The 27,494-nt window shown below is 41.1% G+C and overlaps 1 protein-coding gene across 1 annotated transcript in view; it reads right to left on the bottom strand.

Moving 5' to 3' along the window:
• The window catches only part of DPYD (dihydropyrimidine dehydrogenase), a 367,004-nt gene that overhangs the window by 2,287 nt on the left and 337,223 nt on the right, over positions 1–27,494 (bottom strand). Inside the window, exons 21-22 of the mRNA XM_056356052.1 lie at positions 15,014–15,157; positions 1,837–1,977 (exon numbers count right to left, since the gene is read on the bottom strand). Of these exons, the coding sequence (XP_056212027.1) occupies positions 1,837–1,977; positions 15,014–15,157 (285 nt within the window). The remainder of the gene's footprint in view (positions 1–1,836; positions 1,978–15,013; positions 15,158–27,494) is intronic.

Here is a 27,494-nt window from a genome sequence, read left to right on the forward strand (position 1 = left end):
CTTCTGTGCAAGCAAGTGGTACCTTAGCCAATTTCCCTAACCACTGTCAGCAACTGGGGGGGGGCAGGGAGGGGGTGGGAGGTGGTACTGCAGGTTGGCTCCAAAGAGGGATCTGCAGCGTTTGGGCTTTCACTATTAGGAAAGCAGAGAAGTTGCTGTAGCAACCATTAAGGGCATGAATTAGGTACTAACTGTCCTGAATCCACAAGTTTTAGTGTAGCTTGAGCACAAAGAGAGCTTTGGTTTGTAAGTATTTAAGAACTCCTTCCTCTCTCCCTAACAACAATGCACGTCTTGAAAGGGAGTTCAAAGAGTGAGAGGAAGTCAGGACTGCAGTGCTCAACTTTAAATTAAGTAAAGCTTTTCTGTTGGAGTCATACAAGTTGATGGCTCTGTAGAGCAGCTTGGATACTTCTGAAACAAAACAGAAACAAAACAGATGCTATTTTGAAGGGTATGTGTGAATTCTTTGCAATTAATTTCTTTTGAGTTTCCTTAATTAAGAAAAAAAAAATGTTCGTCCTTCGAAAACCTCCTGGGGTTTTAAACTCTGGTTCTTTGGGTGCTGATTTTTTTTCTCACTTATAGAAAAGAAAGTTTTACTAAATAGAACAGTCTTTTGCTCTCAAAGGGCTATATGCTCCCTTCACCGGGAAATCTGATGGAAGGAGAAGAGGTGAAGACTAGACAGCTAAAAGACTACTGTAGTAATCACCTAACCTGGTACAAATGCAGCATTAATTTTCTTGTATTAGTGGAAAAAACATGTCTTCCTTTGCTCTGACACACTTGTTTTAATTGCAGGAGTTGATTTAAATGGGAAGACTTTTTCTTTTAACTGTATATAGTTAAATTCATCAGACCAACTATTGATTAGACTGAATTAAGGATAAACAAAGGCTCGTGGTGTTCAGAGGAAACTTGGTGCTCAGTTAAAGTATTTGTTTCTGACAAATTGTTCTTGGACTGGGATGAATGGAAAAATTCATGTAGAAATTATTGCTTACTGCACATTGGATTCCATGGAGCTTATGCTTGATTGTATTTTGGTTTTCTAAAAGAATACACTGCAGGCCAGTCCATCAGCTCCAGTGGACATGGCAAGGAATGGCACGTAGAAATGCTGATACATTTCATACAACTTATGCTACCGTACTGAGCTGAAATTAGAGGGATACTTTGCTGCAAACAGGAGCACCAGCTCAAAATTGTGCTATTTTCTGTTCACAATGATTTCTGCAAACTTCAACCTGCTGCTCTAAACCCTGGCAGCTATCCTGGAGAAAGGATTTATACCTCAATCGAGATCAAAACAAAAACTCACCTGCCTGAAACCTGCATTAGTTCAAGTTCAGTTACGCTGATGGAACAAGGACTAGGTTTCTTAAAAAGCATTTGGCAATAAGACCAGGTTTTGTCTCCCCACATCCCCTTGGTGGGAAGGGATGCAGTCTTCCCTTTATTTCTCATGTACTTGAAAACCATCAAAGAACTACACTTACTGCCACCAGACTTGGTTTTCTTCCTCTTAAAAAGAATCCCCCTTCCCACTTGCAGTAGGGAGAGACTGGGAGAGTGACCTAGCGCGAGCCAGCGAGATGCTGTACACTGCGCAGAGCCCTCCAGAAGCAGCCGTGCTGGGCGGCGTTCCCACCGCTGTGCGAACAGCTCAGGCAGGGCTTGTGCGGCATAGCCTGCGAGCATGCTGGGGTTCAACTCCAATATTTTAGACATCTGTTTTTACCACCTGCTCATTAACAGAAGGTGGATTCTTCCTCCCCAGCAGCAGAAAGATAACTCATCCTGCCTTTCTGCTAATTACAGCTGTGCTCTTACCTGGTAGCCAGAATCATTACAGGTCATGTAACATTTGCCACAGTTGATACACATTTCCTCGTCAATCAGAGCCACAACTTGCTCTGCGTTGCAGAGCTCACCATATGTTCCAATATACTGCAGTGCTTTTCCAATTACATCCTAGGGGAAAAAAAAAAGAAAAAAGAAAGTATTGACTCATTTAGAAGATACCTAAGCAGTTTCTATAGCTGTGCAGGAGGACTCTCTATTACTTTAATATGGAAGATTTGGCCATGCATTGTGATGACGTTTAGGATTTTTCTTATAAATTTCCAAGTTGCTGACCTTCATACCTCCTGTAAAGAGGTACAAAGAACGTAGGCAGCACTAGAAGTATGTATTTGTATACAAACATGTTCTGCAAATAGGTTACACGTTTAGTACTTGATTTTGAACGTGCTGTTGTTTTGCCATTGTGCAAAACTTCAAGGAATAAAATGGAGTGCAAAACAGGAGTGACATTCTACAAACAATCAGATCATCCTTGGTCATTTCTCATTAGCACAGATTTAAGAACACACAGCAAGTAAAGAAAGAAGACTAACTGCTTTTCTTTCTTTAGCAAGATGTGCATATGACATGGTCATGAGTTTACTGCAAATATTGTACAGAAGCAAGCTGTGGGTCTAATCCTGCAAGTCTTGATTCAGTTCTGCTAACTTCACAGGGAGGGATTTGTGGCATCAGCCTTACATCTGTGCTGCAAAAGTAAAGGTGTATGGCAGGACAGCGTATGGGTACATACCACAAGGGGAAGACATGCCCTCTAAGTTGTTGGGGGCCTACCTGATGCAAACCATTTCCACTTTACATCAAGGGAAACTGCACAGTACAGTGGCAGTTCAGCTTCACTGAGTCAATGGTAGAGATGGGACAAGTCCCACGTCCTTTGGACTGCAGCTATCCCTCGGTTAAATTAATTTACCTTGTGGAAGTCTAGAACAGATGATGAATGTGATTGCATTTTAAAAGATTCTCTCTGTGGCACTGTACTGGCTGCCTGAGTATTGTGTGAGTTCACTAAGCACACTTCAACAGTTCCCATGTTGCAAACCAAGCTCAATTTTATGTGCAAGATTCTACATTGTTAAGATAAATCTGGCTTAGTAAGTGAGGGTTATATGATGCAACAATACATTTTAATTTGCTTTAAAAATGGGTATAACTGTTAAGTATTAGAGAAAGCTCACTGAGTGATAGGACAGCAGAACTGGCTTCAAAGTCATTCTACTGTAATAAACCAAGAACTCATGATTTTGATTATGGACTTTGAAGCTTATAATTCTGGTCAGACTTGTCTGTGTCTCCTATTTGGCTTGATCTTGAGCATTTTTCAATTGACTTGAATCAAAGTGTTTACCTTTGGTCTTGCATTGCCAAGAAACATGATAAGGATTTTCTTTTTTGTTTCTCAATGTTTTTTGAAGAAGCAATACTTACCTTATTCCTATCAGTCAAAAGAAGTATTCTGAAATGATTAGCAACCATTTTAAGTGTGTAGGAGCATTCTATATTTAACCTGTATAATTTATAATCTCATACAATGCTCTATAGTTTTCAATTCTCATTGCCAAAGAACTGGATTACAGTAACTTAATTTTTTATTGCATATCTTTTTTTTGGCAGCCTTACTTTCAAACAAAGTAAGCATCCCTAATTATTTCTATGCCACATCAGAGCAATAGGGTAATATGGCTTTATCAATGTTAGCTCCAAAGAAAAGCTCTGCTGCATGAATTAAATGCAAAAATGGGTCCAACCTTGTCTTCCTGAGCCTGCTGAGAACTTGCAACAACAGCTCTACTTCCTGAATGAATGACTTCTGTTCATCTCAGTGAAGTTTTAACTTTGAGGCCTACCTGGCCTTCAGCACTTAAGTACAATAGTATCTTTATGCAATTAGAGAAATTTCTTTGTTCACGGGATGCAGTGGTAGGATCTATGAAGTTGATCTTAATGACTGTAGAGGTAGGAAATTCAACCATATCCTAAGCCCAGGAAGAAGGACAGGGAAATGGCACTGTTTTCTTGTTCCAAAACCACTCAAACATTTTCCCTCTGCCAAACCCCTAAGTTGCTGACATGTGAAATACCTTGGCTGCATTCATTCAATGCTAAAAGCCTTCCAGTTCTTCTCAGCAACATGTAGAGAACATTAATGCTTTTCCAGCATAAAACAGCTGTGGCACATTGCTAAAGGCAGCATGATGAGTGTGGACAGATGACTGTAAGTGAGCAAGTTATCACAGCTTAATGAGTTAGCACTCATCAATAGAGCTGTGCAAGCTGATTATGTGCATGGTCCAAATTCACTGCAAATTTGAAGAAAAATCTGTTTGCTTAAACCACTGTAAAAGGTCAATTAACTACTATGAAAGTGTTTCAGCTAATACTTTTTACTTTGATATTGCAAAGGACTAGACTTGAACACACAACCCTTTACCGTGCCTCACTGATGAGCTACAATAACTAACTCCAGCCAATGTGATCTCTTAGGAACTGTTCACAACCCTGTCTTTTCATTTCCACGTCTTACTCAGAAAAATTTATGGATTTACTAGGAATTGCTCAGCAGTTTTCAGGTTGCTACAGTTCTCAGGTTTCTGCAGTCTTCTGTATCAGTCAAAAAATTGCAGTTGTACAATTCAGCTCTTGCTTGTTTCAAGTCTCATGTAGACTTGTCTGTATCATAGCTGCTACAGGTTTCAAAATACATGTGCCTTTGTGTGATCTACTGCCCCCAGCAATACTAAGTATCCTATAATCCTCTCTTTTGTGTTATATAGCCCCTTAAACATTCCACTGTATGTCACAAATGCATGTGTCGTCTGCAAGTACTGGTCTGCATACTGAAGAATTTGAAGAAATGACCTGTACAACATACAATGAAGTAGCTTTCCACTGCCTGCTCATGTTGTAGAAGTATCAACGTGGGGAGATTCCTGACAGTGAAGGGCTTTATAACCTAACAAAAGCAGACATTTAAACAGCATAGGTAATTAATAATTTTCTCAGGGAGGTTCTGGATTCATAATTGTATTCTTTAAATATCATCTGGATGTTAAGAAACCCACAAAGCTCAAGCAGGCTGCAGAAATGAGCTACTTAAATAATCATGGGATGGAGGGCCCTGCTTATGAGAGAAGAAAAAAAAGAGCTTAACAAGATGTTTAGCCTAGGAAGATGAAGGCAGAGCCGGAATGTGATGTCTCTTTATATATACATCAGGGAGGGAAAAGAGCTATTTAAGTTAAATGACAATGTTGGCACAAGAACACATGATTATAAGCCAGCCATGAATAAATTTAAAGCTGGAAATTACAAAAGGCTTTTTAAATGGGAAAAGAGCAAGGTGGTTAATGGCCTTCCAGAGAAGCAGCTGGGGGGAGACAGTCCAAGGTTTAGGATAGCATTAGCTCAGGAAACTGTTGCTTAGAAGAACATGATCAAAATAGATTTTTCCAGCTACAAACTTACAAAGAGAATAACAAAAACAATGCTTATGGCATGGTGATTTCTGAATTTGTAACCAAGTCGCACTTCTCACAGCTCACAAAATACACTTTTGGGGAGCTAGAATTCCAAATAGGGAAGATTTGCCAACACCACCAAGCTGAGTGGTGCGGTCGACACGCTGGAGGGCAGGGATGCCACCCAGAGGGACCCTGGCAGCCTCGAGAGGTGGGTCTGTGCGAACCTCCTGATGTTCAACAAGGCCAAGCGCAGGGTCCTGCACCTGGGTCGGGGCAACCCCCGGTGTCCGTACAGGCTGGGCAGGGAATGGGCTGAGAGCAGCCCTGAGGAGAAGGGCTTGGAGGTGCCGGTGGACAAAAAGCTCAACGTGGCCCAACAACGTGCGCTTGCAGCCCAGAAAGCCAACTGTGTCCTGGGCTGCACGGAAAGCAGCGCGGCCGGCAGGTCGGAGGAGGCGACTGTCCCCCTGCCCGGCCCTTGTGAGCCCCCCGCAGCGCTGCGTCCAGCCCTGGGACCCAGCACGAGAAGGACACGGGCCTGTGGGGGCGAGTCCAGAGGAGGCCACAAAGGTGGTCGAGGGGCTGGAGCTCCGCTGCTGTGAGGACAAGGCTGAGAGAGCTGGGGTGGGTCAGCCTGGAGAAGAGAGGGCTCAGGGGAGACCTTGCAGCTGCCCCCCGGTACCTAACGGGGGCCTGTGAGAAAGGTGGGGACAGACTTTTTAGTAGGTCCCCTATTTAGATTAGGTTATTAGGTTTATAATTTAGATTAGATATTAGGAAAACATTCTTCACAGCGAGGGTGGCGAGGCACTGGCGCAGGCTGCCCAGAGAAGCTGTGATGTCCCATCCCTGGCAGTGCTCAAGGCCAGGCTGGATGGGTTTGAGCAACCTGGTCTAGGGGAAGGTGTCCCTGCCCATGGCAGGGGGGATGGACCTAGAAGAACTTTAAGGTCCCTTCCAACCCAAACCGTTCTATGATTCTATGATGACATTTTAGAGGCCTGCAAGTGATTTCAAAAGACTGTGTCAATGATTTACTGCTCATTTACACTCATGGGTGTTCTGTTTTTTAATCACTTCTTTCTCTCAAACAAAAACTGTCTGTTTATTAATTTGGAAACTTTCAAGACTCTATTGCCTGAAAAAGAGATGGTACTTGAAAGATGTTTTGCAGGTGCACTCTTTTACAGCATCTCAAGCTATCTCAGAGCTTCTTGTTTCCATCAAGTCATAAACGTCTGGAACAAAATAAACAGTGCAGCAAGAAATCATCAACTTTCACTGTTTAAAGTGGTTTCACTCCAAAAAGCAACTGTCTAAACTGGCACTATGGGATTCCACACTTGGTATATCTCAATAGCCTCCGGATCAAATTTGCACTGTTTACAGTATAATGTTTTTTGCCAACTGCCAGATCTGCAGACAGAAGCCAGGTTCTGAAAGTCAAGATGTGCTCTTTGTGGCTTACACATTACCAGCAGCAATAAAAAAACCACAAGCTGGAAGGTAAATTTTGTCCTAAGTTACACTTTTGTAATCTCAGGGACCTAGAGTGCTCCTTTTGATTACTGCTGTGCTGTCTCACTCTTCTCAAAAAAACTGTATTGAATGAACTGGGAGAGGAATTTAGTCCTGCAACTGGAACTGGCAGGGAATTCAGTTGCTATGGAGAGAATCAGAGCAGAATCCATTAGTTTTATGATACTAATGAGTACAGGAAAAAAAATCATTTTGTCACTAAGCTAGGCAGATGTAGTTTTGAGTATACACAAGGAGCAAATCTGTTCAGTAGGATATAATTTTTACAATGCTATTTTTATTACTATAGCTGCATTTTTAATATTAATATATCAAGCATTTTATGATGATTAGCTTTTCATTAGCCATCATATTAGTAAACCTGTATTTGTAAATATAACTTATGGTTCAGGTATGGCTCCCTGTGGACCTGCTGTGTCCATCTTCATGCAGACCTCACTGTTAAAAGACCACACTGTGCTCTAGAGATGATGAATATCACAGGCCTCTCATTAGATAATGATCTAAGAAAGCCATATACAGTGCAGGTACTGCATCTGATATAGCAAGTTCAAAGGGAAAACACATGCTTTTCCTCTTATTGTACTGTTTGAGTTACCATAAAACACTTTGCATGCCATACTGCGTTCAGGAAAAAGGTTCACTGACTAGGAACTTTATGCACTTGAAGCTGACAGCAACAGCAAGGTAATCTTTAGCTCACCAGAAGCAGAGGTTTGCCTGTTGTGAATAGCAGTCTGTGCTAAGGGCGGGCCTCAGCCTCAGGCTTCAGGTCTCCAGGGGATCACTGACCATGATACAAATGCTTAAGTTGATTCACCAACAAGTAATATAAAAAACTCCTAACAAAGCATTTGACATTTATATAGCAAAAAACTGTACGCTTGATCCCAAGTACTCTATCTGTTCGTTATATTTTGGGGGTGTTTGGGCAGTTCTCAGGATTCAATAGGTTGTGAAAGAACAAGAGGCTGTGCAGAAGGGCCCGCGCTAGGTTCCAGAGAGCATGGGAAGGGGATGAAATGCTGTAAAGAAAGTAAATTACTCTCTGAACCAGTGTTCTTATCTTCATTAGGGAGATACCTGCCTTCCACCTGTTCTTTTTCAGTAATAAAGGTGAGGTACTGTCAGAGAGAAGGTATGGAAAGAAGGAATGTTTGAAAGAAAAAATTATGGATTAAGGAAGAGAAAGTCACTAGAATCTGAGGGTACACGACCAAGTTAAATTTACAGTAAAGTGGCTAACAAAAGGTATGTAATCTCATTAAAACTAACTTTAAATGAAAGATTACAGATGCTTTGCCAATAGTTAAAAAGGTTATTAAACGTGCTCTGGGATTTAGGGACCTCTAAGCCTTGTTTCAGTAAAGCAAGTAAAACTGCTTCAGTACTAGCTAAAGAGGGACTTAGAAAATAACTCAAATGAACCTTTACTACATAATTCAGTATGGCTTCTGTAATGAAAATTATGCCTTGTGAATCTACCACAATTCTTTATGAAGACTCTGAGGCAATAAATAAATTAAAAAAAAGACTGATACATTTTGTGTTTCACTAGGTCTCTCACACAGACCTCTGACACAATAGAGTTTTGAAATTAAGTAGCCATGAAGTGGGATTGCAAGTTGGCTAAACAAAGAAAAAATAAAGAGCTGGAATACCACGATCAATCCTCATAAAAGGCTAAATATGAACAGAGAAAAGGGTCTCAGTTTTCTGGTTTAGATACGATGCTGTTTAATGTGTTTGGTTGTGTTTCAGGAAAAAGGTTTGAACCAGAAGACTACAGAGTTGATACAGATTTTAGTTAAATTAAAGAAAGCACGAGAAACTTCATAGGTATTTTACAAAACTAATGAACAGGTACTATCACAGTGAAAAAATGCAGTTTGACAAACAGCCTGTCAAAGGAGGTAACTTTCACTGTTCTTGCCAACAGAGGCATTCCAGATAAAAGAAAGCTGCAAGAGAAAACACCCTGGACAGCTCACAAAACCCTCTTGATGTGATGTCCTGACAAGAGACAAGCAAACTAGCAGCATGTTAAGATAGAAAATAGCACCATAATTGCTGTAATGCTGTTGTTATATTAATGCTCTGGAATATTCAGTCATTCCAGTTTTACATACAGTAGAACAGTGCCCTTCCTCTTACGGGCTGCTAGCCTTGCAGAAGAATCTAGATAGATCGGAGCACTGGGCAATGATTAATGGGATGAAATTCAAGAAGTCCAAAGGCAGGATTCTGCACCTAGAATGGAGTAACACTGGCCACACGTATGAAGTGGGAGAGGAGTGGCTGGGGAGCAGCCCTGCAGAACGGGGTGCTGGCCAACACAGGCTCAGCAGGAGCCAGCAGTGCGCCCTGGCAGCCAAGAGGGCAAACCCCATCCTGGGGTGCTTCAAACCCAGCACAACCAGCCGGTCAGAAGAGGTGATTGTCCTGCTGTGTGCAGCATTGGAGCAGCCTCACCTCGAGGTGTGCAGTTCTGGGCCCCACAATTTAAGGATGTGAAGGTCCTTGAATGTGTCCAGAGGAGGGCAACAAGGCTGGTGAAAGGGCTGGGAGGAATATCCTATCAGGAGCAGATAATGAGTCTGGGATCATCTGTTTGGAGAAAAGGAGGCTGAGGGACAACCTCATTGCTCTCTACAGCTTCCTGAGGAGGGGAAGTGGGGATGGAGGTGCCGATCTCTTCTCCCCAGTATTCAGTGACAGGGTGTGTGGGAACAGTTTCAAAGCTGTGCCAGAGGAGGTTTAGAGTGGACATTAGGAAACATTTCTTTACCAAGAAGGTGGTCAAAAATAGGAACAGGCTGCCTAGAGAGGTGGCTGATGCCACAAGCCTGTCAGTGTCTAATAAACATTTAGACAATGTCTTTAATATACTTCCACATGCTTTAACTTTCGGTCAGCCCTGAAATGGTCAGGCAGTTGGATTAGGTGGTCATTTGTAGGTCCCTTCCAACTGAAATTAAATTCTATTCTAATCTATTCTACTCTACTACTCTACTCTACTCTGCTCTACTCTACTCTATTCCCGAACCCCTTGAGGCAGTCCTCCTACAGTCAGAGCAGGGAGGGAAAGAGAAGGTTTGGACTCTAGAGTTTCTCCCCATATCTGAAGATTAACTTAAATTTGCTTAAACTGTCACATGTAATGAGAATATTCTCTGAGGTACTGTGATAGAGAAGGGATCATTATGGGCTACTGCAGGAGAGATTATTGCTGTGATTTCATGTTGGAGCAAATGCTTGGGGGAAGCTGGCTTCCCATAAATTATGGGAGACGTATGCAGAGTTCCACCCAAAATATGCAACAGCTCCACATTTATGATGAAGATTACAATATGGTCTTTCCCAGGCAGGCAAGCACAAACTAAAACTACTTGTATTGAACCATCCAGATAAAAACCAGGAAGGATCCAAACGGCACACCGTTATGGCATAATAGTGCTATGCCTAGATAAATACACTTCATCTCTCAAGAGGATTTTCTAGATTAAGCACAGCACTGGACTAAATGTGGCTAGGTGCCTCCCAAGGTGCTGGCTCAGCTGGCTGCTTACAGCATCGGCATAAAAAGACTTGCATACATGTATGTGCGGAAGACCATGTAAACATATCTGTACACACAAGGGTGACAAGTAGTTCAAACACAAGGAACTTAAGCTTGAGGGAGATCCTCAAACTTAATATGGATGTTTTTCCAACAGGTGAGGCAACATGTCATGCCCTAACTGCACTGACAAGCACAGCTATGTCAGAGTGTTTAAACTACCAAACAGGGCAATCTCTACAGCAAGACTTGTGGGGTAAAGAAGGAAGAAATAAAATAAGCAGATAAATGGTGACTAAATATTATGGTATAGGCCCTGAAGGACATAGAACTAAATTATTAGGAAAAAAACCCACAGGAATGTATAAGGGAAGGAATTAAAGTAATAAGGAGGTAACCTGAGATAGGCAAATACATTTGTGGGAGCTGTACAGAATTGCAACTGAAAAGAAAAGATCCAGGGCACATATCTACATGCAGCAGAAATTCTGATAGTACAGACAAGTGAGAAAAGAAGAAAAAACTCTGCTGAATATCAAAGTATGCAGTTTCAGTTAATATTGAAAAATAGAGAAAATAAAGAGAAAAGCCATGGGAAAAGCCATCCAAAAATTAAATTAGATTCTGGATAATCACAGAGGGTTTTTTAATCTGCACAAAAAAGCATTTTGGCAGCATGTGCAATTTAAACAAATGTTGGAATTTACATATCACCAACCCAACAACCAATTAGACAGATGAGGGAGTTCTGGGCAGGCACCAGGAAATTTGCAGCAACCCTCCAAAAATACAGCCAGCCAAAGCAGGAGCTATAGCTCTTTCAAGGACAGCTATCAGGTCTGATCAGCTTTCAAACATACCTCTTCAGTGCTCCAGAGAACTAGAGTTACGCTGGGACTAGCTCTAAGAGCTGACCATTCCCACCCCCTGATATCCTAGTCTGAACTAACGGAACGTATTCTCTCCTTTGTCTAGATGATCAGCCAAGAGGGAACTGCTTGGAGATAGTCTGGGATTTGTAATTCTAAATGTGAATGCTTCTTGGACAGTTACAAATAAATCACTCATGTCCAAGCTCCTCTGCTTCTCTCCATGGAAAACTCCTGATCAGGGAAGGGTATCAGATAAGTCACCTTTTTTCATTAAGCTTCACTCAGCTTCCTTAATGAATACCCTGAATCTTCCTGGCAGACTTTATCAACAACATAATAATAGATGGATCTATTAATAATAAACTTTATTAAAATCTCTCCTTGTAGTAGGAAGTTCCCTACTTCAAGCAAAGCTCCGGTATTTTCCTAATGCTTAGTGGGCATCTGTGGTGGGTTGACCCTGACTGGACACCAGATGTCCACCAAAACCACCCAGTCACTCCCACTCCTCAGCTGGACAGGGAAGAGGAAATATAACAAAAGGCTCCTGGGTTGAGATACGGACAGAGTGATCACTCACCAGTTACCGTCTTGGGCAAAACAGACTCAGCTTGGGGAAATTAGTTTAATTTATTAGCAATCAAATCAGAGAAGGATAATGAGAAATAGAAACTAAGCCTTAAGAAACACCTTCTCTCATCCCTCCCCTCTTCCTCGGCTTAACATTAATCCCGAGTTCTCTACCTGCTGCAGGGCCACAGGGGGTGGGGAATGGGCAGTCAGTTCATTTTCTGCCGCTCCTTTCTCTTCAGCTGGAGGACTCCTCACACTCTCGTCCTGCTCCAGCACAGGGTCCTTCCCACGGGAGCAGTCCTCCATGAACTTCTCCAACGTGAGTCCCTTCCACGGGCTGCAGTTCTTCACTAACTGCTCCAGCATGGGCCCTTCCACAGGGTGCAGTCCTTCAGGAACAGACTGCCCCAGCGTGGGTCCTTGTGACTTGGTCACAAGCCCTGCCAGCAAACCTGCTCCAGCCTGGGCTCCTCTCTCCGTGGCTCCCCAGCTCCTGCCAGGACCCTGCTCCAGTGTGGGCGTCCCATGGGTCACAACCTCCTTTGGGCATCTGTCTGCTCTGGCACGGGGTCCTCCACGGGCCACAGGTGGGGATCTGCTCCACCGTTAACCTGCACAGGCTGCAGGGGCACAGCGGGCCTCACCATGGGCTTCACCATGGGCTGCCGGGGAATCTGCTCCAGCACCTGGAGCACCTCCTCACCCTCCTGCTTCACTGACCTTGGTGTCTGCAGAGCTGTTGCTTTCACATGGTCTCACTCCTTTCTCTGGCTGCAGTTGCTGCTGCCCAGCAGCTTTTCCCCCTTCTTAAATATGTTACCCCAGAAGTGTTACCAGTGCTGGTGATGGGCTCGGCCTTGGCCAGCGGTGGGTCTGTCTTGGAACTGTCTGGCGTTGACTCTATGGGACATGGGGGAAGCTTCTAGCAGCTTCTCACAGAAGCCACCCCTGTAGCCTCCCACTACCAAAACCTTGCCATGCAAACCCAATACAGCCTCTGTCACTACTGTTTTTCTCATTATGGTTAAAACATTCCCTTCTAAAGAGATGGTCAGACTGAAAGACTGTCAAGAATCAGCTTTGGTCATTCCTACCTCCTACTTGCTTCAATCTTTTCCAGTCTTGTTTAAATGAAAGTGAGAAAGATGGTAACCTGATTTTTCTAGCTCAGTAGCTCCTCACAGACACCACACAAAAGTATTCAATGTGTTTATAAACAAAAGTTTTTGTTTGGGGGAATTAATTTTCCCCTTCCCTGCAGTAGGGCGTCTTTTCTTCCTGTTAATCTATCTCCTACTACTTGGGTCTTTTATGCTTTTGTACTTGGTGGTACGCTTGATAAATTATTGACCTCGACATTTTATTTATGTTTTTTTTCAAATCTTTATGTCTGTTCTTCCCTCTTGCTAAACTTTTTCCTTCATTCAGTTTATTTGCTTTTGGATGGTATCAATTTTTTGGCTTTCTGCTGTTTTCAGAAGCAAGCTATCTCATTGAAAATGCAGTTATTGGCTGTTGCTTCTGCTTTCTCTTTTTCCCTACATCAATACTCTCCCTGCAAAGAGAACAGAACCATAAAACCTCTGAGGTCAAGTAGGCTTTGAAAATGCTCATCATAGTGGGAAAGAAAAAAAAGAGTAGATTGCTTTCTTTGGAACTTTGTTGTATACATAAAGAAGGGAACCTCAGCAAAAGAGGAGGGGAGTGATTTTCAATAGCATGACATAAACCAAAATAAGTAGTCCAAAAACCTGAAAGAGGTCTACAGAAGTAGCAAACTATTTACATTAAACACGAAGATGAGTCAAAATTTCTCCTTGGATGGTTTTGCAGTTCTACCAGTTAGCTGGGACATTGCATGTGTTGGTAAACTGCAAAATTCCCTTGGGAATTATGTGCTGTTTTGACCCACTGCTCTGTAAGGAGACAGTGGGTTGTTTTGACATTGATTACGTGCAGCTGTGATCCTGCAGCAAAGAGGTGAATAACTTTGAGGGAGTATGAAAAGAAACCTGGATGAGACAGAAACAAAGGAGGAACGTGATCTCACCTCTATAAGATAAGGGAACAGCGTGAACAGCAGAGTAGCCTATAGTGAACAGCGGCTGGGCGCGTGGACAGCAGAGTTTGACCAGTAATAAAGCTTTTAGCAGCGCATGTACAGAGTATGAACTTATAAAAGCTGGAACTAACTAACAATAAAAGTCTTTGCTTCACAATCCTTGCAAAGTCCGTGCCTCGTACGCCACGCTGCTCATATTGTTTTTTATGTTTGGCCTTATTTTTGCAAGAATTCTTACAGGTCTGATCATACAGTGCAAGTCTCCTATCTGTATATGTCTGATTTTCTGACAGATATGAGGAAGACTATCAACAAGCTCAACAGATACAATTTTCATGGTGCTTTGTAAAAGGGCCTATATGAGAATCCCAATCTTTAAAAATAAACAGTTTGCCTGCTTCTTTTTCCTATTCAGACTTGAAGTTTTAGTAAGGTCTAAACCGAACACCTAGAATAATTAGCTTATGATGTTTCGTTTTATTGACATTTATTGGCTACCTAAGGGAACAGAAAAGCTCCAATGTATGGATTATGCAGTAGATAGGGTCATAGGTTTTATTTTCACCTTGACATTTACTCATTGGAGATAGTGGATCAGCTACTTAAACACTCTCCGGCTTTAAAAGTTCAGTCTGAAAACCTTCTGAAACGGCTTTTGTATGTACTGAACACCAACCTTTTCCATTGATCCTACATGAGAGATGGAGGTATGTAGCACATCACAAGTAATCCAAGGTATCATGCAAAACTGAGCTCATAGTGCAGCAATCAAACTGAAAGAAACTGTTAACAGTTCTACTTCATTCTTCAAGGAATTACCCATGCCTTGTTCTACAATTACCGTTCCATTGCCTTCATTTTGAAAAATGACATTAGGGAAATACCTATACATGTACATCACAAACCATTTCCCATTGATTTTGGTTAAAAGCTAGAAAGTCTGCATAAATAGTTGCCTTTGATGCCCTCTAACAAGCTTAAAAGCAGTAATAACCAACTCAAACTGCTAGAAATGACTGTGCATGTCAACTGCCTGATGGCTGATCATTTCTTATGCGTAAGCATGTATTTTTGTTACCTTGATTGCTGGAATAGGCTTCTTCGGAATGAAATGCTTTTTTTCGGGAAGTACAGCAGCGATGTGCTGTTCCATCAGTTTAATCTTGTTCTCAGCTACTATCTTTTTGCGTTGGTCCAGGTAAGGCCCAAAACTAGGCAGTTTCTGCAAGAAAAATCGGGAAACATGATTACACTTAATAAGTGGGTGTAGCAAAAAGGTGAGCCCGATACCAAGGGCGTGATCCTAAGTCCTTGCTGAGTGTGACTTAATTCTTATTCAGGAAGTTGAAATTGAAATCAGTGATGCTGTACCAGAGTGAGAAGTGAATAAAAATCAAATATGAACTTCAGGATCTGACTTGAAAATATATATTGAATATTAAAATATTAATATACTACAGCAGAAGAAGAGCTGAATTGCAGGTCAGCATCCAACAGTCTTATATTTCCCCATTGCATACTTGCTTATATATAAAAATGTATCGTGTTAAATAATTCAAATGTACAGTATGTGGAAAGGTATCATAAAACTATCAGTTTACTTAGAAGGATTCTAACAGTTTAGATTATTTGTGCAGATATCTGAATATATCAATATATATTTTTAACGCTTACGAACTGGTATTTTGCATTCTGATGACAGAAGGCTGGCTTGACCTGTCAAAGTAAGGCTAACAAACACCAAATGAACTGAAACACATTCTAATCTTCCAGTTTAACTCCATATCCCGCTTGCAGTCTTCACTGCAACATTTAATCCTTGGATCCAATTAAGCAGACTCTACAGGAAGATTTCACTGAATTGCAAAACTCATCTCACCCAAGAACGTGAAAGTGCTGGTTCAGATTTCATGGAACACCCAGCTTCCTGAAAGAAAAAGTCCCTTTGCTTACCTAGCAGAGATATGGACAACTGTAATGTGCCACAATCACAGATTTAGGTGAATGAAAAATGGTAGAAACCACAGATTTTGCTTGATGCAAAAGACCATGCCCTTCTTCCCCTGAAACTAGTTCCTTATTCTGCCGAAGTCTTTTATTCACCTAACTAAACCCTGTTCGGAAGCTACTGCAGTACTGCAGAAACTAGCAGGTAGTAACAGGGGATACATAGCCTCAGCAGCTGCTGGCATTAATTCATGCTAATAATACAACCTCAAAGAGCATATTGAGCAAGATACAGTACTGCTGTGGTTATCAATTTTTTAAGAGGGAATTTCAATGTGAATTTTAAAACCAGAATTATTTAAAAATTTAGAAATTATTATTTTTTTAAATGAAGTAAATCCAGAAGAGGTTACCCTGCTTTTCTACTAATCCTTAGAAGAAAAATTCCTCAGTGAGCTGTGTCAGTCATGATACCCAACCTTGGGACCTCAGGCTTCTTCTTAGGACAAATAAAAGCTTCCTTGGCTACTAGGTTTTCAGTACTCTGAGCATACAGCCAGAGAGGGCAAGGTCCTTGAAATGCTTCCCTGCTTCCGAGACTTGGTTTGTGGCCTCAACACATCTTCAAGTCAGAACAAGACCTGCGGTCTCTTGGTGGTCTCCAGAGGAGGTGTCCTCCTGCAGGCTGGGACCGAGTCATACTCTGGGACACAGCCTCAGTCTAGGCAAATACAAGACCTGAACTATGTGGGACGGTGCAGACCCCATCTGCCCCAAATCTATATGTAGCCCGAGTTTGCCCACTGGCAAAGGGCACTTGCTTTGCCTGTTCAGTGGGAACTTTGCTACCAAATGCCATGGTCAAGGACTTCCTTACAGACATCAGACAAACTTTACTTTCTGTACAGTTACCATACATGATCTTGGAAAGGAAATGTTCTAGGATGTCTTAAAATAAGGCTGCAAATACTACTGCATACAGCAGTTAAGGTACTGGCCTTACACAGCAAAGTCAAATAAGACAGCAAAACTAGAATTATTTTAAACAAGAAAATGAGTAGAAGAAAGAATTTGTCTAATTTCAAGAATACAGAGAGATTAAATTATTTATAAGACTTTTAGAAAACCTAAGACTTAGCAAAAATTTTAAAAATACAGATTTTGATAAAAAGTGTTCTCACATGTCTGCTAGGCTGCATCAATTAGAAATACATTTTGGCTACAAATAAGTAGTAGCTGTGTCACCGAGAAACTATTTTCTTTCCATAATTTATGTGCTGATGCCAACAGCTTTGGGTTTGAGAGGGCAGGAGATCTGATGACAAAGCATTTTTGGACTCTTCCCTGTCTGGCTAGGAATTGAATTGCTGACTTTCTGAGTAGGCAGCAAAGCTAATTTTGCTGAGGTTTTAACTGAAGTAGCAGAGAGAGGAGACAGTTGTTCATGGCTTGACTGACTGAAGATCATCTTTGGGAAGAATAGCCAAATCTCTGCAGAATAAATCCTTTACTTTTCAGTTCTCTTGAGGTATGCCCAATCTCCTCATTTCTACAGACAGAAATACTGAGTATATTGAAATTAAATAGCTGATCTAAAGAAAGGTGTGGAAAAAGAATTAATTTTTGTGTATAGGTGAAAAGTGAATTACAAAGGTAATTAATTAATTTTCTAAGCTGTGAGATGGAAGTATTTAGATTTTTACATCTAACATAGCTGCTAGCTGGAACGTACAGCAGACTTTCTGAAAACTGCAATGCCATCAGTACCATAATTCAGATTTTTGTAATGACATGCATACAGTTAAATTAAACTATATAATTTATATCTTTTAAAAATAAATGAAATTATGATTAATCTAGAAAACTAACATCAAACATTAGTCCTTGCTGTTCATTTCTGGTTTTCCATCAAGAAAAAGATTAAATTGAATTTGAAATAATGAAGGAAACACCTAGGTCTTGGTCCAGGCTTGGGCATACACAATGAGCTTCCACTGACTTAGCAGAAGGTGACTGTCTGCCCATACAAATGGTCTGGTTATTTTGTGTTTGGAGTCCAGCAGTTCACAAGCAGCCAAGCCAAATTTCATCAAACAACACTGAAAACCAGCAATCTTTTCTATAACAATAAATAATACATGAAAATATAGCCTCAGGAGCTTAGGAAGGGCTTATTGATGGTTCCTCTTATGAGTAATGCACAGATAGGGAACGCTGATGAGACTGCTTATTGTTCAGAGTTATGGTTTCAAACATTTTGGAGTCAAAGGCCATATGAAATGGCAAACAATATTTTAATGAAGTGAGTTACTGGATATAGAAAAAGTGGGAACATGTTGAAATAACTGCTGAAGAGATGGATATTTAAGAGAGTTTAAAATTAAATCAACTCTAATTGTTGTAGGGGATATCTTCCTAAGCACATGGGGAATTTAATACCACAATTCCCAATGGAAGCAACAAGCACAGAATTTGGTGAGGTTAACTCTTGCTCGCTTTTGAAATCTTCCTACAGTATGGTTTGTTTGGTGGGGTTTATATTTATTTATTTATTTATTATTTCCAGATAATCCAATGTAACTAAACTCTCCACAAGATAGCTTTGATATCTTTGCCATATCAACATCTGCCTAAAAAACCCAATATGAATATGTGTATAATAGCAAGTGTTTAGAACACTGCAACAAACAGTAATTAGGTAATCCTTGTCTACTTATATATCTGTATCAGTGACGTCTATAGCTGCATTATTTGTATCCGTCTGTATATAGCCATAATTTAACATGCTTCTATTGGAGGGATAACATTGAGAACAGTGCCAAAATAAATATTTTAAGTGGTATTACTCCATTGTTTATAATTGCATTATCACAAAACTGGAAGCTTGAAATAGTGTCATGGAGTATTTTACAAAAAGAAAGGAAAAGCCCAAATTCTCACCCACCAAGACTTCCAAAAGCTGCCTTTTAGCTGATGAACTGTATAAATCTCCAGTAACACTGTGATTTTTGTTTGAGCAGTTTCTCTAGGGATTCATCATTGATGAATTTGTTCTCACCAGAAAAGCTAAATCCTACTCATTTAAAGATAACAGTATCTTCCACTAAAACTGTCTCTATCCAGATATAAAAAAGCATTACCCTGCCAATAACGAACTGACAACATAATGAATCAACAATGAAACCTTAAGCCAGGAGAGCTTTAAGGTGAATAAGTCTGTTTTGATTATAATTTATTCATGGATCAATCTGAAAGTAATTGAGCATATTATGAACTAAAAAGGTGCTTGTTTCCTAATGGTAAAGAGTAAAGAGAATCCTCCACTTCCAATTGCTGCAATTTTTATGGGCACACAGGCAAGCAGCCTAACTGGTAGAACAGGCTAGTGAAGAGGGCAGCGCAGTGTGTGTCAGACAACCCAGACTGTACTTCCAAGTTTGAAACTGATCTGCTCCTTAATCTGGGAAAGTCCACGTATGTCTCCATGATGTAGTCATGGCTTGCTTATCTGGGAGCTGTCTCCTACTAATGGGCTGGATGCTATCTACTATTAGAAGACCCAGATTTCAATTGGCACAGTGTATGGGTTTGCATTGCAAGGTTTTGGTAGTGGGGGCTACAGGGGTGGCTTCTGTGAGAAGCTGCTAGAAGCTTCCCCCATGTCCCATAGAGTCAATGCCAGACAGTTCCAAGACAGACCCACCGCTGGCCAAGGCCGAGCCCATCACCAACACTGGTAACACTTCTGGGGTAACATATTTAAGAAGGGGGAAAAGCTGCTGGGCAGCAGCAACTGCAGCCAGAGAAAGGAGTGAGACCATGTGAAAGCAACAGCTCTGCAGACACCAAGGTCAGTGAAGCAGGAGGGTGAGGAGGTGCTCCAGGTGCTGGAGCAGATTCCCTGGCAGCCCATGGTGAAGCCCATGGTGAGGCCCGCTGTGCCCCTGCAGCCTGTGCAGGTTAACGGTGGAGCAGATCCCCACCTGTGGCCCGTGGAGGACCCCGTGCCAGAGCAGACAGATGCCCAAAGGAGGTTGTGACCCATGGGACGCCCACACTGGAGCAGGGTCCTGGCAGGAGCTGGGGAGTCACGGAGAGAGGAGCCCAGGCTGGAGCAGGTTTGCTGGCAGGGCTTGTGACCAAGTCACAAGGACCCACGCTGGGGCAGTCTGTTCCTGAAGGACTGCACCCTGTGGAAGGGCCCATGCTGGAGCAGTTAGTGAAGAACTGCAGCCCGTGGAAGGGACTCACGTTGGAGAAGTTCATGGAGGACTGCTCCCGTGGGAAGGACCCTGTGCTGGAGCAGGACGAGAGTGTGAGGAGTCCTCCAGCTGAAGAGAAAGGAGCGGCAGAAAATGAACTGACTGCCCATTCCCCACCCCCTGTGGCCCTGCAGCAGGTAGAGAACTCGGGATTAATGTTAAGCCGAGGAAGAGGGGAGGGATGAGAGAAGGTGTTTCTTAAGGCTTAGTTTCTATTTCTCATTATCCTTCTCTGATTTGATTGCTAATAAATTAAACTAATTTCCCCAAGCTGAGTCTGTTTTGCCCAAGACGGTAACTGGTGAGTGATCACTCTGTCCGTATCTCAACCCAGGAGCCTTTTGTTATATTTCCTCTTCCCTGTCCAGCTGAGGAGTGGGAGTGACTGGGTGGTTTTGGTGGACACCTGGTGTCCAGTCAGGGTCAACCTACCGCACAGAGCTACGTATCTACACCACTCCAGTCGAACAGAAGTATATCCTGCTGGTCCAAGCTGATGCGATGGGCCATCAAAAAGAATACTAGAAAATAGTAATTTTCATAAAAATTATTTTCAGAGAGCAGTGATCACAAGGTAAAGAAAGATCTTATATAAACAATTCCAGGGATCGTTGGCTCATGGAAATTTGGGGCAGCACTATCATTTAGCTATGAGAGAACACATTTCAAAAGTACTCTTTCCCTCATGCGTGAAGAATTTCCTATACTGAATGTAAAGTTGTTATCCAATTTCTTTTATACTTCAGTGTAGCTGCAACCTGAGGTATGAGAATATGTATGCATTCATTCTCTAATCTCCTCTTGCGCACTTTCAACATTTAAACACTTTTAAGTGACAGTGATGTCCTTCACAGATCTGGAAATGGAACTGAAGCCAAACTGTCTTACTTCACATCTTTCAAGTGTAGATATTTCTGCTTCTACTCAGCAAAAGTAGGTGAGAACAAGAATGTAGACTGAAAAATGTCTGACAAATTGAACTGCTAAAAGAGAGTTCAAATTGCTCTACTGAAATACTCTATACTGGTTGTAGTAGACATGCACCAAACAAAGGCCCACATACTCTGTAGTCATTGAAATGGATGGATAATTACCACACCAAGACTTTGCCACGCAGCGGCACACACTAGTGTGTTCTAAAACACTGGTGTGATTTCAAAATCAAACAAGAGATGGCTTTTAATCTTCCTTCTCTGTCACTTGTTTTTCTGAATAGATCTTTCTCTGAAATTACTTAACCAACAGCTTTCCCTCAGAGAAGGAACAAAGAAAGGAGGCAAAAATAGAAATTCTCTAAATGACTGGAAAGGGCAAAGGTGGTCAACTACTTTCACAGAATCACAGAGTGGTTGAGATTGGAAGGGACATCTTGACATCATCCAGACCAACCCCCACCAGTTTGTCTATGAGGATGCTATGGGAGACAGTGTTGAAAGACTTGCTTAAGATAACACCTACTGCTGTCCTCTCATCTACCAAGCCAGTTGTCTCATTGTAGTAGGCTATCAAGTTGGTCAAATGTGGTCTTCCCTTCATACATCCACGCTGACTACTCCCTCTCTGTGAAGAACAGTGTACTGGTAGTAGGTTTAGTTACCCTTCCCAAACACCACTCTCTACTCTACACATGCAGAAAAGCTGGGCTTCATCCCTTTGCTGCCTTGGCAGGATTACATCTGGGAAGGTTTCTTGTTGGCTTCTGAGAACTGAGGAGACAAGCAGCAGGGTGGGTAAAAGCAAAGAGTTAAACAGCTTGGGAGGCTACACAGTCAAATGACTACCTCAGACACAGTTAAAGCTGTGAAGACTGCAGACAAGAATGAATAGCTTTGAAGAGGGTAATAGGTGAAGCAGGACCCCTGAACGTGGGAGCATGGTATGGAAAAGCAATCAGATAAGGGAAACATAAACATTTAAGCAAGGTAGACAGCTGCCCTCACCCAGGAGCTACAAGAATTTAAATCAGGTTTGTATGGGTCATTTTATATGCCCTCAGCACAAAGGTTTTAGTAATGTTTGACCCCCATTTGTTCATGTGGAAAACTTCTATATTTGATGTATAAAGTTTTCCAGAGAAAGCAGTTTCAATTTTAATGATTTTTTTTTCCATTTGCTTCTTAATCCTTCATATTTACTACTTCTAAAGTCTAATGTGCTCAAAATGGCTGCATTTATCTAGAAACCTTATTACATGCTGCACGTACATGTGGCCTTGACCATACTTTACACTGCACTAGTTTCCATTCAGTGGTCTGCCTCCACCCTCTTGCAACTTTACAACAACAAAAAAGATTACTAAAGTTTCCTTAAGTGGTATCTGCTTTCTTCCTTGTTCTTGGAGAATACAAAGAAACACGATTCTAACATTTCCAGAGAGGAAGAAAACACAAAGTCCCAGTACCAAAGAACAGCAACAGTAACAACAACAAAATCTTGTCACAATGTCAAGGTAGCTTGTGTTCCTTCTGGGAAAAAAAATCCAACCCAACAATAAAGCCAAAAGCTGAATTCTGTTCCTCTAAGGTGGCAAATAACACACATATTCACACTCACAGATATATGGAGGGAATATTTTGCACAAGCTTGCCCCACTAATCAGGTAAATTGCTTAACTAATGAAAACTAAGTATGTATGGCAATGGAGAAAGTGAAGCTGCAAATTCATAATCTTTTAGACGTTCTTATTCTTTCAGAAATTCAGTTAAATTCTCTTAAATAGGTGCTCTTCTCTGCGTCAGTCTGGCAATGCTAACATATGGGCTCTTCCTGCATGGTAAGGGCCCATAGCATAAAGGGGTCATCCAGATGGCAGTAGGGGTCATGTCAAGACCTCCAGCAGGGAATCCTGCAAGGACCCTCCCCATGGCATGTGGACAGGCAACATGCCATGGAGAGGACAAGGTACTTCACTCTATTAGTTTCCATCTGATAGTGAGCTTCTTGGGCCAACACCGGTTATTACAGCCCTCAGAGCTGCTGTAGTTACATTTGCAAGAAGCCACAGAGAATTTGTCCCTTGTATTAAAGGATTCACCCATTCTCACAGCTCTTTTTCTTAGAGCTGAGACATTACTGGCATCACTGCCTTCAATGATGTGGAAATGCCTTCAAAATAAAGGACAGAACACAACAATTCTTCAGAAAAAAAAACCAAAACCAAAAAACACAACAAAACAAAACAAACAAAAAACCTCTGCCTTTCAGTTATTTTGATATTTTTTTCCTGGAACTTTTATTTGCTTCGTAAACAGTGCTGTCTCAATAATCTGTAATTACTGCACATATACTTGTTCCTGTAACCTCTGCTCCCCACACTATGTGTGTATGTACCACTGCATTTACTTACTCTACTATTCCGCTTGCTCTTTAGACCATGATTATTTAAAGCGGGTGAGCTAACCCCCAGCCCTGCAGTAATTCTGAGACTAAACTAAACATTAATGTGTGTTCTAGGAAAACATATTGCTGTGACCTCACCATGAGATATACAGTACCATGCTTGAGTTTGCAGATAAAACCATTATTCAAAATAACAATTATTTCTTCTCTTATCATTTTTCTAACACTGTCAATTTTTTTTCTACTAGCTGAAAATGATGAACAAATTATTCTTCATGTTCTACCTCAAATGTATGTTTTTTAACAGTTTATATATACACCTGTAAAAGAAAAGATTTTAGGATTATAGGTTTACTATAGTGCAGCAAAAACTTGCATTCTACAAATGTACTGAAGTCATGAAATATTCATCAATAAAACAAAAAGGAGTTAATATTTGAAGCAAGCTTAGACATTTACAATCAAAAGCCAGGATGACATAGATGATAAAGAAAATGTTACCTTCTGGGGTGAAGAAAAGGAGATACTGATACACATTACTGTGCTACTTCATGAACATCTGGCAGTCTGTCACTTAATAGACAACAACATCTTCTCTAAACAGAAGAGACTTGAATTCATCAGGGATTCCTGTAGTACAGTATGTGCTTAACTTAAGTACCTGCTTTCTGTGATTTCCATAGATTACCATATTCATGACACTGTGGAGTGAAAGCATTCTTCTCACTCTCTAACCAGAACATGCAAAAGAAATTAAAACATTGGCAGGCACTTTGTCTCCAGTTTGTTGGACATGTGAGGAAAGGACTTTCCACCCATTTATGCAGATGAAATTCTGTCAGCTAAGCAGCAGCATAACAAAGATGTCAGTAGAATGGCTATTAACAAATATCTGACAGGCAAGCAAATATAACTGTATTCAAATGCATTTAGGAAATGTGGATCAGGATCAGTTGAGCCTGAGTATTGCAAAAAACATTGTGCAAACGCGATTTCGTACTTTTACTGGTACAGAAGTAAAAATACATCAGTCCAGTATTCACATTTTCGTGTGTATCTATATACCATAGTGTACATATATCCATACATTCAGCTTACGTGCTTATCATATCAATTACCCACTTTCTCCTCCAAGCTGCTGGTAACTAGAGCTGTTCAGAACAACCCTAAAATCATCTTGTTTCTTTGGATTTAACCACCCTCTTCTGTGTGTCCCTGTGCCTCATGAGGAGACTGAACTCCAACAGTACCTAATGGCTGTCTGTTTTCTAGGTCCTTTCAAAGAAGTTTCAGGGCTGCTAGCTAGACTATTAAAAAGGAAAAATAAACCTTTTCTTACAACTATGAGAAAGCATGAATATCCTTGCTGCTATGGCAAAATGAGTGGTTACCAACTGACTGGTCAAACATGCTGCTGACCCAGCAAGGTGAGTGGAGCTGTATTAAGCCGAATTTGCTAATTCCACTTGTGCTAAATGAGCTGGGTCAGGTACCAGAAGCAGCCTAGCCCTGTTTCTAGAACTGTGAAGACCGGTGAAGCTGCATTTAAACTGCCTACAGGACCCATGTGAATCTGTTCAAAAGCTCCTTGAGCAACCTGACACTACCACGAAGCCCGAGGGCAAATTACACCCTGTGGGCAGGAGAGGTGAAATGCACTCTACAGACATCCTCCTTAGCTCTCCCGCAGGCCCAGCATCTCCCTGGTGGACAGCTCTAGACACTCTGCAGTACTTAGAAAGTCTATGTATGCACCATGGCCATATGAAAAAATTCCGGTCTCATCAGTCATTCCCATCAAATTTGTGCTCTCGTGGGAATGTGAGACTAGGCAGAGAGGGCAACCAGCAATGACCTCTTCCAGCCTCCGAAAGAAACAAGGATTTTGCCACTCTGTGAGGTTTGAGTACATTCAGTAAAATAACCACTGCTGCCACTGTGTGCAAAGAAAAGTGCATTTTCACTATTGCTGTGTGTGTTTTGCCTGCAAATTTACCTATCAAATACTTTTTCCTAACAGTTAAACCCTGCACAAGTGGTAAGAGTTCTTCCACTTTTTCCATCTGCTGGAGCCTTTGCAGATATCTGCTTCATTTTTGTTTTGATTGTTGTGTATCCAGCCTTTTTGTTTTGATCTGGAAGCTCCAGACTTATTACTGACTTGCCTATACTGTAAACAGCATATCATTTCAATATATCTAGAAATAAACTCAGCTTTCCCCTGGTAGATTACACATCACATAACTATACATACATTAGTGCACTAATAGATTACTTAAATGCAAACCACCGCTAATAATTCCTAAGCAAACCTTCTTCCACTTCACATTCATTGTAATCCATCTCTTATGGCAGACGAACTACAGTACTTATCCTCTTTCTGCACAGACTACAATGCCTTCCCTCATTCATCTCTCACACAAGTAATCCTTCCATCTCTGCTTCACACAATCCTAATTTAAATGTAAAGCATGCAGTGCAGACAAATGAGCTCCAGTCAACTCTTGCAGTTTTGACCAAGAAGCCTTACCATTGCCTTTTAGAGTCCTCAAACTCAATAATACAATGATATTTATCATCACCTTAATAATATAAACTCACTAAATTTCATGCTAAGAGTCATAATACAAATAGTTCTGGCATTAATAGCAAGTGCTTCCATCCCTAGTCAGTCAGAACTCCCAGTTCAGCTGGCAAGAGGCAAGATAGGAAAACGCTGAATGCTCTCCTATTCCTATGAAGAGTTTCAGTATTCTGGTTGATTAAGTCCTTCCAACAGTTCTGAAAATGTGACAAATCAACACATAATAATATATGACATTAAAAAAATTACAAGAATATAGCCAGATGGTAAAATTGGAATGGCCCACTGAAAGAAAGTGATGATGAAGAGTTTTGATCATTTGAAATTCTTAAAACTTTTAAACAGATCTGAAAAGAAATAAGTAATTACTAATTAAAATTATTATATCAAACCTTTCTTATGAATAAAATATCAGTAACACATTATAAAAGTGATACCTTCACGAAACTGATATAAATGCTTCCTGTATCATCGTCAAGCAGTGAGGCGATGTCAATGTGTAGGTACCAAAGTAAATAGATGCTATATAAAAAACTAATGTAGACAAACAGAAAAGTACTCATTAGAATCAACCTTCCAAGTCCCTCACAGTGCTTCTCTTGCATATTTATCTGTCTTTATAACAGCTAAAATATAATATCTAAAGTATCATTATGTTCTGAAAATGACATTACAATGGTCGTATATTCTAAAATGCTAATTTGATTAGATTTTCACTCAATTCAATCAGAAGAAGAATTTGATTTTTAAAAATCTAACCTGCAAATCGTTAGGAATACAGATCACAGGCATACATCACTGTATTTTTAAAAACGATCTTGTTTTAAATTACTATAATGGCTTTAAAATGAGTTCTGATCATCTTTTTACTACAAGACTTCACTGATTTGTATGCACAGTTAGGCTTGCGAGTATATGCATTCAGCTTGCCCTCTGCTATTAAATATAACCACAATCGCATATTGCTTCAACAGGCCATCCACTTTTTCATTGCTTTTGTGCTCCTTGTGCATAAACAACGGCGACATGCAACCCTTCCTTTACACACCACTTTGCACGGTGTACTCATTGGGCTATTTTGCAGGACAAAACGACTGGCATGGCACAACAAACTATGTAATTCGTACTTGCAAAGGAAATTCCTGCCCTGATCATACGAGCTTTTACGTGTGGCTGACCTTTAAACAAGCAAGTATTGTGCTGACCAAGGCTAAGCCTCCCTGCAGTGCCAGGGGGAACCAGGACCATGTCTCACTGGCTGGCCACAATCAACCCACTCTTCTTGGAAAGCACACATGGTTCCGCCTGGCTTCATCACAGGAGTTACAGGTGTCCAGTGAAACATAAAACGTAGTGTACGATGGACACCTCTTTTGTGTTGCTTGAAAAAACTGTCATGTCTTCAGCTGTTTTGCACCCAGATAGTT

The sequence above is a fragment of the Falco biarmicus genome, chromosome 11, assembly GCF_023638135.1.
Source record: "Falco biarmicus isolate bFalBia1 chromosome 11, bFalBia1.pri, whole genome shotgun sequence".
Lineage (NCBI taxonomy): Eukaryota > Metazoa > Chordata > Aves > Falconiformes > Falconidae > Falco > Falco biarmicus.